Here is an 11,544-nt window from a genome sequence, read left to right as displayed (position 1 = left end):
GCCACTTTCCATTTGAATCAAGCAATATAGCAACGACAATTTAGGATCCCTGAAATAACCTGTAGTACTGATGCCTGAAATGAAACTGTGACACTTTGCAGAGAAATGGCAAGAACCACGAGGCAAGACGAACGAACTGCCCCATTGTCAGGCTGACAGTTGGTCAGCGACCGTCTGTTTGTTTATTGTCCACGTCATCGGTCTTTTCGCTCTGCGACAAAGGGACCTTACGATCTCGCCAGCTGTCCATTCATGGAGAACATATGCCACAGGCTTCGCCCCTGCAGTGCGCATTTGAAATCTGCCCTGTTCGTGAGAAAGCAGCGCCCAGATCAGTAAAGATGGCCTGGAGTGCGTGAAACCGGCACTCCCACTTGGTGGAGAGTAGTTGGCGAGTACCCTGTACGAGGACAAGTGCGCGGAGAAAACTGCAACAACCGCGCATATTCCGCGGATAGTCACTCTCTTCGGCGCGTCACCGCTTCGAGATTCAAAACCGAAACCATATAAACACAAGAACCAAATCGAAGGTGATTGTCAGAGTAAGCAAGCGATCAGCTTGTGCGGGCCGCAGGAATCACACGTACACGCTAGCGATACTTCGGAACCATATCCTGCTGGCGTCAATAACCGTGTTTGACGATATGGCGACACAAATTATCGTCGACGTGTTTTGGCTGGCGACATAAGAGCGTGATCAAGACGACGGCGGAGACGTGAGGACGCTGGTAGAATGACGGCACTAGAGATGACGAAGGAATAACGACACCGTGACGACCACGGAACGATGACGGCTGCAGGATGACAACGTAACGGCGACAGCGTGATTCCGGTGGCACGAAAACGATTGCAGACCACGCCGTTTTCTTCTCCACTCGATTACTCCACGAAGGTGCAGATGCTCCTTCAACCGTTCACTACCAAGATCATGCAGGTCTCGCGAACTCCGGAGTGTCAGTCTAAGCGAAGCTGTGGCGAGCCGACAGGCTCGACTGCCGCGAACCTCGCAAACGAGTCGTCGCGCAGCGGACTTCAGCGATGAGCGCGTCACGCAACGGTCAGCCCAGATAACGGAGAAGCGCAACACAGCGGTGCCGCCCCCATTTAAATCTTCAAACGCGACAGATCTCTCGCGCGATAGCAGGCGCGTTTCAACCAGCACTAGTTAGCGTTCGGTGAAGAACGCTGAACCGCAACACGGTGGCGCATGAGCGCGTGACGCTCGCATCGGCGCCTTTATATCGGCGGAGAGATACTGGCCGCCGACCACCACGCAAACGACGGGCGAAAGAGCCATGGTCAGAGCTGCTCGCTCTAAATCACTCCGCCAACAGCAGCACGAAATGCGCTCGACGGCCACTAAAACCAAACTGGACTCTCGACTATCTTCTGTAGCCCTTCAGGGCTGCAGAAGATAGTCTCTCTCTCTCACTCACTCACACACACACACACACACACGCCCGCTGTATGGTTTCTGTTGAACTGCTGTGCGAATATATGCGTGCGTAAAACTTGGTTGGAAACAAGGATCAAAAGGTCATTAAGCAGCCAGAGGCCCATAGGCCCTGGCGGCCTCCTCAGCCTGCTGGACGACCCGATGTTGTTGGTGATGGGTCCGAACTGAGCAGAGCAGTCTCCCAATCCTTGGTACTTAAAACTGCGAGCCCTCGTGGTGAGGGGTGGGCCGGGCGGGCCCATATTATACGATTAATGTCCGCTGGTATGTCGTGGCACCAGGGGCAGACTTCAGAGTAATCCCCAGGATAAATTCTGGATTATAGCTTTGAGTTCGCGAAGGTGCCCGTTTGCAACATCCGCCACGTGACCTCATGTCTCTTACTTTATCGATTTGTCGCCTGCAGGGTATAGCTTCCTGCTCCGGCGATAGTGGGTGGTGACCTCCTGTACTGGTCTGAGAAGAACGGACAGTAAGAGCGAACGTTGTATAATAAGCTCGCTAAGCGCGCCTAACGCCGACGGTTTGTCGTCGGTCTCATCTCGCGCACTATCCAGCTGCGACGCCTGCAACGCCGCTAGCGGCGCTCCTCGTCAGGCCTGCGTTGTGAGACGCCTGGTAAGACGCCGGGGCGCTGTTTCTCCAGCCCAGCGGCAGCTGCTTTGCGTTCTGCGGCTCGCCCACATGTCGCACGCGCGTTTAGTTGGAACGCCGTTCGAGAGGTTCAAGCACGAAGCTAAACTTCAGTTGCTATCACTTACACTGCTTCGGGCGAAACTGTCCTTGTTCAGTTATTTGAGGATTATTTATTTACCAAGTCGAATATAGCGCGTCCAACGACTCCGCGAGGCCGCACAGGTTATACAAGCAGTGAATAATTGTTTCAGCGTCAATGAATGTTGAATACGTATATTTAAACTAGGTCAGTTATCCCTATAGTATCTTTTTGAAGGCGACCATTAAATTGTTCTTGTTTACTGTTTCTTCTTCCGGTTTTTTTTTTCTCTCGTCATGTTTTTGTTTCTTTTTTACTTTTTGTGAATGACGAAGTTAAAAAGTAAAGCGCTATCTGTGCGCGCGGTCTTCTGCACAATTTTCTGTGCGAGGCAAAAAAGAATTCAGTGCTAAAATTTTCCGTTTCGTTGTTCATTTGTAATTCACACTTTTATAGTCTGTAATACGTAGTTACGACAGATTTCACATCTATATATCAGGTGAATCTTAATTGTCACAAGTTTCTCTTACATTCTGGCTGAAGTTATACTCCTCGAATTTAGTATTGTCTCTCGTACGCTTACGCGGTTACGCAACCCGATTCATTGCCGATCGTTCACACTTGATTCTGCATGCCACTGGGACAACAAAAGCAACAGCATTGCAATCTGTTGATATGAATTGGGTGCCTGTACCTAGATTTGAGAGCTGTTGTTCGAAAGACCTGACAGCTGACGTCAGCACAGTGAATGTTTTACTGAAATGGCAATTGCATGCAACCTCCGAGCGAATTGTCGCCGCCGTCGTCACAGTCATCGCCGTGAGGCTCCTCATATATTTGGGTATATGTATGCCGTATGCTTATCCCTGCCGTATGTACGGGTTGTAGTGCACCTCTCTATGTTGCATGTGTCATTTTAGAAAAAGTTTATTTGAACAAAAGACGATGCGAACACTGAGTCACAACGATAGCAGAATTCCACCAGGACGATAACATATACAAATTACGAAACACTGCTTCTGTCGTACCTCGTCTATCGCTGTGCCACAATTCTGGTAATTAAGCGTGCGCCAAGTGGCCCAGCAACGTGTTTCGCTCAGTTATGTTGCTACGCTATCCCGCCTCTAAAATTACTCAAAACAGGTCTTACGTTCTCAACTAAATGATTCCTCATCACGTTGAAAATGGCAGCCCACAAACAAACTCACGAAACGCAACGTTCACAGCGCGTGCCTTTTGTCTTAAATCTTCTCAGACTATTAAATGGTAAACGTGCAGAACAGTGTCAGTGCTTAAACCTGAAAGTGAGGTCATTTTGCTCGGGCGGCTCTTTACGGGCAGCATAATGGTAGCGTGCCTGTGCGATATCGTTACAGGCTGTATAATCATCATCATCATCATCATCATCATCATCAGTCTTTCTACGCCCATTGCAGGGCAAAGGCCTCTCCCATACTTCTCCAACTACCCCGTTCATGTACTCATTGTGGCCATGCCGTGCCTGCAAACTTCTTAATCTCATCCGCCCACCTAACTTTCTGCCGCCCCCTGCTACACTTCCCTTCCCTTGGAATCCAGTCCGTAACCCTTAATGACCATCGGTTATCTTCTCTCCTCATTACATGTCCTGCCCATGCCCGTTTCCTTTTCTTGATTTCAACTGAGATGTCATTAACTCGCGTTTGTTCCCTCACCCAATCTGATCTTTTCTTATCCTTTAGCGTTACACCCATCATTCTTTTTTCCATCGCTCGTTGCGTCGTCCTCAATTTAAGTAGAACCCTTTTTGTAAGCCTCCATTTTCTGCCCCGTACGTGAGTACTGGTAAGACACAGCTGTTATACACTTTTCTCTTGAGGGATTATGACAACCTGCTGTTCATGACAGGCCCTATATGGTGTGTCAAAGCCTTTAAGGGTGGCAAAAATTTTGGCGCGTCCGTGCATCAGCATAAGCGCAGCGCGCGCCTTGGTGCCGCAGTCACTGTCTTCGAGCGAAAAATTTCTTTCAACTAAAGAGAGAGCCAGCCGTACGTGTGTAATGTATATACTGCCGACCCGCGCACCATATCGAGCCAACGACCGCGGCGCCTTGTTTGCCCTCAATGTTGTGGCCAACTTTGTTCGCGGCCGACAACTCGAAGCCGAGGAAAAAAGTTTCCAGCCGGTCGACTCGCGCCACCGGCCCGAAGTGCAACCCGCGCGCCGGCAACTCTCTGGGTCCGCGCTCGCGCTGCTCTTCGGCGTCGTCGTCTTCGAAAGCCAGCCCGAGAGCGGCAGCCAATGAGACGCGGCCGAGCCGCTGAGGTCAGCGAGCGAGACGCGTGGGCCCGCGCACTCGTGCAGCCGTTCGAAAAGGGGAGGCTGACGCCGGGCACCAGGAGGCTCAGTTCCATCTCGGACGCCGACCGACCCGGAGGAAGAGACGTTGCTGCGCCCCCGCCGACACAACCCAGCCCCTCGCGCTGACCGCCCCTCCGCCCCTGCCCCGGAGCCCCAATGAGGTACAGCGGGCCTGCCAAACGACGCCGGGAGGCGGCCCCGGGACGCATCCCGCCGCTGTGGGCCACGCGGCCCACGCCCGGGGGCCCGCTATGGCCTCCGCGTTACCCCCCGTTGGGCTCGCCTTACTTCGTGCCTTTCCTGGGAGGAGGACCGCCCGAGGTGCAGGGAGCGTGCGTTGGGCCCAGCGCGCAGGCAGCCAAGAAAGACAAAGCGAAGATCGTCCAGTTTGAGTGGAACGGGTGTACCTTCTACCGGTACATCCCCGACGGCAACAAGGGAGCCGCGGCTGCCGCTGCCGCTGCGGCAGCCGCCGGCCGACACATGGGCACTCCCGGCGAGCCGCCCATCCCACCACCACCCTTCGTTCGGCCCAGGTCGTTCGAGTGGCACCAGCGCTCCTCCCGCTCCCAAAGCCGCCGAAGGAAGCAACAGCAAGTTTTCCCCCCGAGGGCCCCCGCACCACCGTGGACGCCGGGCCCACTTCCGCAAGACAGGCCCGGAAGCAGCAAGCAGTTCTCGGTCGCCTCGGCCGCCGCGGCAGCAGCCGCCATGAGCGCCACCGGAGGCGGCGCAGGGCCGTACCGGCCGAGGGAGCCGAATCCGAGGATTCCTCGCAAGGAGAACAAGACTCCTGCGAGCCACGTACACTTGCCACCTTTCCTGGCAACAACTTCGAGCAAGGCGGCGGCCAAGTCACCGTCGCCAACCACGGCCACTCACGTGCAAGGTCCACCCAGGGCCGCTGCCTTTAGAAACAAGGACTCCGCGGCAGCCGCCCCGCTGCCATTTTCACTCAGGGCAGCCTTCGGCGCTGACGACTGCTGCGCATCGCCAGCCATGTCGAAGAGAAATGAGACACCCGGCATGCTGTCTGGGACGAACCAAGCTTCCGGCGGCGGCGGCAAGCCCAGGGTGCCAGGTGGTGGGAACATGACCGTGCGCCGGTCTCAAGACGTCGCTGTTCCGGAGTCTGACGTGCTGGGGGCTAAGCCCAAGAAGCCCCCACGCATGAACAACATGACATTCACAAAGTCTCCGTCCGACCGATCAGGAGGAAATGTGCCCTTCAACAACGGCAACAGCAAGGCGTTCGCCCGGGCGCCGCCATTCAGGAACAGCCCCCGGGTGTACAGCTCAACGGTTCTCAAGGAGTTAAGCGCCACCGGCAAGCAGGACAGCGCTCGCGGGCCGGCTATTGATGGCAGGCCTATTCTCTCGGTACCCAGGGAGTCTACCCCGAAGGAACAGCGTGCTGCGCGGCAGGACCGCCGCGTGCGCTACAAGGCCGAAATAGTCGGCACCAACATCATCGTAACTCGGGAAGAACCGAGTCCAGAGAAGAAGTCTGACATGGGTCCTGCGGCCGCGGTGGCCACAGATCAGAAGGCGACGCTCCCGCAGACACCTGGCGGCACCGGAGTTAAAAAAGTGGAACAAGGACCATCGGCTCCGAACGGCTCCACTGACACAACCAAGGCCGAACCAACCGGCTGGAAGGACCGTGAGGAGTCAGCCTTCCAAAGCCGAATTCTGCACGCCGCTTTGCTACATGGAACCAGCGTGGCCGATGCGGAACGATCTTCAGCAACCGCTGACGCCTTTACTCAGCTAACCACTTTTGACATCAATGAACAGTTCGACCGTTTTCTTTCTCCGGGTCCTCGGTGTGTCAAACAAGAGAGCGCTGCATCGTTGACTCATCGGAAGCCGCCGTCGGGGGTAGAGTGGAGCGGCAAATTGAGAAGCATACCCGTCCAGACGGATGAAATGGAAGCTAGCACCTGCGAGCCAAGAGGGAAGCGCGAGAGCAAGCAGGGAAATGAAATTCTGGAAACTGATCAGCAAGAGCTGGTCGAAAAGATGAAGTGTAAAGACGTCGAAGCCCAAAAGGAAGCCAAGCGTGAAGACAATATGCGGGAGCCTCTCTCTGAAGGCGAGGTCACTTCACCTGCATCATACGTGGATGAACCCCACACAAGCAGCTCGGAGATATACCTAGACAGCCTGGTATCTAACGGCACATCTACGCCTTCGCCAAGCGAGGACGCGTTTCGCAAACCAGACTGCGACAAGACTTTGAACACCGAAGGCGCGGTGGCTCTCCTCAATGAGCTGGACGACTTCCTCAAAGACTGTAGCCCCATCAAGGGGGCACAGCAGCCCGCCGAAGAACAGCCGGTTCATAGGAGCTGCGGATCCTCGACGCCTTTGTCGGAGGGAGCCTCGAGGAACTCCTGCCCAGAGTCAGGGGGTCGAGAGACTTCGTCTTCACCTTCGTCTTTATCCAAAGGCGAAGGTTTCTCAGATATTTCGGAACCACGGTCGCCATTGGCCAAGGACTTGCAAGTACAGGACAACGCGTCGCTCGCAAGCGATGTGATCCTTATTAACTTCGCCGAGGATACGACAACGCTCAAGGAACACCTGGACGGACTGGTGGCAGACTACAAGGCCAAACAAGAGTCTGATACTGTTAGTGGTACTGGCATCGCGTTCTCTCCAGAAGGCGAGGGATGCCGCCCGCGAAGCGCCAGCGGCAACGGCACCAACAACGTCCTCGAGAAGCACCCGGGATCCTCCCCGACTCGCTCAAGTGCCCCAGTGCTCCTTCCTTCTGATGTATCGCCGCGAGAGCTGCTCAACATGGCATCAGAAGAGGCTCGCACTGCCGGTGGAGACTTCAGAAGCTCATCGGTGGCCAAAGGACCGCGGCAGACCCAGAAGGACCGCGTCGGGGAAGCCTTGTCCGAGAGGGGTGACTCGTCATTCAAGATCACGCGCAAGTCTCCCGCTACTGGGACCATTGAAATTGGACGCCCCCGATCCCTGGCCTCTTGCGACAGCTGCGGCGCCGTCTACTGCGGCTCCATTAACAGCGAGAACTTTCCGCGGGTGTGCTCCTGCAAGACTCGGCACGGCGCCCGGGCCAAGGGCAGCAGGCCACTGATCCCGGTCGAGATTGAGGAAGCACTCAAGGAGGAGTACAGGGACCCGGAGATCGTGTCCTGCTTCGTCGAAGAGAATGTCGAATACCTGCTCGAGAGCGAGGACGAGGAGTACGAGCAGGTTGTGCGTCGCCGCTCGCTGACCGGTCGCAACCTTCTCGGTCGGCAGGCGAGCCACCACGAGAGATCGGGCTCCGGCAGCGACGAGCGCTCGGCGGCCGCCTCTCAGCGCTACCCCGAGAACAGCACGAGCTGGAACAAGATCAAGGACGCGTCCGAGGCTTCGGTCATCTCCGGCACCGAGAGGTGCGGCAGCGAGCCGACTGCGGGCGGAGCCTCGCGCGCGCTCATCTACGACTGTCCCTGGTGGACGTACGACCAGGGCGAGCACGACGGCGCCACCAAGGGCGACAGCATCAGCACGGCCCTTGGCAGCTGCGACCAGGTCTCCCCCAACACCTCCGTAGCCGCCGCCGTCGCGGAGATTGCCTCCAACGCGGCCGCCACGCTTCATCCGTGGTCGACCACCCTCAGGGCTGCCGCGGCCGCGGCAGAGACCGGCATCCACGGCGCCACCGCCAACGGTCCGGGTGCTGTCGGAGAGGTGCCGGCGGCAGCAGCGGCCGCCGCTTCGAGCAACAACCCTTGGGGGCCTTTCCTGGCGACCGCCCAGGCTATCGTGGGACCCAAACGCGAAGTCGTGATGTCGTCTGGAGACCACGAGACCACCGATGAAGTCTCTTGCCGCTCGGCCCGCTCGGACGCGGACTTCACCACGCTCTACATGGAAGGGCAGCCACGCAAACCGGCGCTCAAGCAGCGCTGGCCGCCGTCCGCCGAGCTGGGCGCTGCCGTGGGACCAGCCAGCCAGCAGCAGCGCGCCACGGGCGGCGACAGGGACTCGCTGTCCTTCTACGAGTTCCCGCTGAACGATCAGCACGAGGCGCTGCCACCCCAGCAGCACTCGCTCAGCATGGAGACACTCGTCGGGTCCAACAGGCTCGACGTCTCCTCGACGTCTTCGACGGGCGACGGCACAGAGCGACGGCTGGCCGAGGGTGAGCTGTCACGAGTATTAAACGCCTGCGGATGAATGAAGGGGGGCATTGCGGTGTTTTCTGTGCCAGTTCAAGCTATCGGAACAGGTCGCAAATCCCGACTAAAGTACCGCCAAACGATAAGACTCGCATTTGAAGCATAAGCCGCAAAAAGGAGTGCAGCAAGCCTACCACGTTTCATTCGATCCAGGTTGAAAATCTCAAGAAGCCTTAATGCTTGTCACAGCCTATATAGAGCCTCGTAATCGTAGAAGCAGTACGATCGCGATTCTCTTTACGTCAGCACGTTCGAACAGAAAGGTCGTTCATCCGGCTCACGGCTTCTGCGCTTCTGTAGCGAAATAACTTTCAGAATGGTATTCATGCGAGCTTTGTTCATAACTGAGGCGACAGCTGAGCTAGACACCGAAACGAGAGACCAATCAGTGACGTCCTTGTCTTGTATCCCTTTCGTCAGTTCATCTGTCAGCGAGCGAGCTCGGCCTGATACATAATAGTTAATAAGAATGATGATGATGATGATGATGATGATATGGGATTAAAAGCGGACAAGGACGTTGGTAGTCTTCTGAGCGACGTCCTTGTCTGTTAACGTCCATTACCTCGAAGCCTGCTTAGGTTACCAGGTGTTCCGCGCCTTCACCCCGCCTTCATCGCCGCAGGTGAGCCCATGCCTCCTCCGCCCGCGGATGCAATTGATGGTAAGCCGTCCGGCGGCGGCAGCGCCCAGAGTCCTGACGCCCAGTACTGCGAGCTGGAGCTGTACGCGCCGGTGAGCAAGAACGGGCCGGCCGTGTGTACCGTCGTGGTGCCCGCGCACTCCATGGCCGAAGGTGGGGACGGTGCCAAGGGCGAGGCCGTCCTGCTGGACACCGGACCGCGGCCTGACAGCCCGCCCGAAGACTCCGGCCTCTGCGGAGACAAGAAGATCGCCGAGGCCAGCGCCAAGCCCATGGGCAAGATCCGCACGCGCTTCCGCGACTTCTTCTGGAAGCACAAGTGATCGGCTCTGCTGTCCTCGGACTCGTGCTGCACGGTCCCGGAGTCCAGCATCGGGGCCACGAGCAAACATCTTGGCCAGGTTTCCCAACCTCCCATGGAGGGACACTTGAAGATGATCAGTTCTAGTTTTTTTTTTCATTGCTCACTCGTCGTTCTTTTTTTTTCTTCCTTTCTTTCTGGACACTTTCCTGTGAGGTAGCCACTTTTCTTTCCCTTGTTTTTCTACTCCCAGGTGAAGTGGACAGTCCTACTTTTCTTCTGCCTGCGTCGCGCTTGACATGCGACCTGGGAGCCTGTCATTCTCCCCGTTTTTCTTTTCCTCCCGATTCCCAGGCCATGTAGTCTCACTTTTTGCTTGTTAATCGCCCTGCTTCGGGACGAGCATTCTTTTCGTTGCTTCTCAAGTGTTGAAATTGAAGGATCACGCAGAAGCTTATGATGGCTGGGTTGTTGGCAGTGAAAGCGCTAGGAGCAGCGAACGGCGTCGCGAACTTTTCCTGTTGACAGCGAGAAGGAACTCTTTTTTTTTTTGCTATAGGTGCTCGTTTCGCTGTTAGAAAGCACCTATATTCTTTGTTTCTGTTGAACTCTCTTGTTAAGCTCTGATGAGCTGTGTCCCCAGTGTTGTGAAAAGAAGAATGTGAACCTCTTGCGCCATGTAATTCTTTTTTTGGTACAATAAAAGTTCACGAAAAGCACGGTCGATTGCTCGACGTTTTGGATGCGGAGCGGATTGCTCTTCTAAAACGAGAGTACAGCAGTAAACGCACAAGGTGAACTAGGCGCTAGTCGACAAAGCTGTCGTTGTCGCCTTGTACGGTTATCGGTGCAAGTTCACACAATGGGAGATTTGGAATCTTTATATAAATAACAATATGGGCCGTTTAAAAATTAAATTGACTGCTGTATCTTAAAAATGACTGGCGCCGCTCAGCTGACCGTCGGTAAAACTTTACATCGTAGTCTATTCCTGGCTGAGAAGCGACAGAAGTGTTTAGTGACTGAAAAGTGGTGGTGGAGTGGTTGAGAGACGCGGGATTCTCCCAAGATGCGAGGTGGTAGATCATAGAGCGATTAAAAGAAAATGAGACGTGGGAGAGGATATTGCCAGTGGAAATTATTAAGGCGAAAGCGGCTCATACCCCCGATGGTCTGGAAAACGAGGCGTGCGGTACAGAAAGTCATGTGACCTCGCCTCACGCAATCGTCGGCGTCGTCTTCTTCACTGTTGACTGTCATCGGTCATCGTGCCAATAAAAGGCACTATGAGCCTGTTTGTTAAGCATTCGAATATGAACACTTAAAAAGCAAAAAAAAAATTCTCGCCCCGAAGGAGAGCAATGAGCAAGCAAAAAGTGAGACTATACATGGCCTGGGAGTCGCGAGGAGAAAACGAGGAAAATGGCTGTCTCCCAGGTCGCATGTCAAGCGCGACAGAGAAAGAAAGCAATAAGTAGGACTTGTCCACTTCACCTGGAAGTGGAATGGTGGTTAAATATAAGGCACTCGAACCCACAACCTCGGGTGGGAGTCGCACCCTGGACCTTTGGTGGGAGTCGAACTCACGAACTTTGGTGTTCATTAGGGCGAAGTTAATTGAGGTATCGTCAGTTAAGGCACTGGAACCTTTGGCGGGAGAAGTAATAAATAACAGCGCGTTCAAATGAGAATGTCAATCAATATAATTATTACCTCTTGAGTGCGCAGGCTTTCGTCTTCACCGTCTTCGGCGCATGCTAAGGCGACTGTCAGTTTTGGATACCATAATTCTGTGTGAATATTTGCGTGACGGTGATTCTCCTGTGTGTTCCTGCGCGCTTTTTTTTGTTGTTGTTGTCATTCCTCGTCAACCAAGTTGTTGTGC

The 11,544-nt window shown here is 55.1% G+C and overlaps 1 protein-coding gene across 1 annotated transcript; it reads left to right on the top strand.

The window, feature by feature from the left end:
• The first annotated feature begins 4,498 nt into the window (after window positions 1–4,498).
• On the top strand, window positions 4,499–10,378 carry LOC135919733 (uncharacterized). The gene is made up of 2 exons (XM_065453599.1): window positions 4,499–8,678; window positions 9,341–10,378. The coding sequence occupies exons 1-2, from the start codon at window positions 4,670–4,672 to the stop codon at window positions 9,679–9,681; spliced, it is 4,350 nt and encodes a 1,449-aa protein (XP_065309671.1). The 5' UTR covers window positions 4,499–4,669; the 3' UTR covers window positions 9,682–10,378.
• Window positions 10,379–11,544: the final 1,166 nt, after the last annotated feature.

The sequence above is a fragment of the Dermacentor albipictus genome, chromosome 7, assembly GCF_038994185.2.
Source record: "Dermacentor albipictus isolate Rhodes 1998 colony chromosome 7, USDA_Dalb.pri_finalv2, whole genome shotgun sequence".
Classification (NCBI taxonomy): Eukaryota; Metazoa; Arthropoda; class Arachnida; order Ixodida; family Ixodidae; genus Dermacentor; species Dermacentor albipictus.
Note: the sequence above shows the minus strand (reverse complement) of the source record. Positions and strands in the feature narration are given on the sequence as shown.

What these genes read in the sequence shown, in the direction of transcription:
- LOC135919733 (XM_065453599.1), top strand. Translation starts at nt 4,670, where the DNA reads ATGAGGTACAGCGGGCCTGCCAAACGACGCCGGGAGGCGGCCCCGGGA. An exon ending in AGAGCGACGGCTGGCCGAGG is followed by an intron (nt 8,679 to 9,340) that starts GTGAGCTGTCAC and finishes TCATCGCCGCAG; the next exon opens with GTGAGCCCATGCCTCCTCCG.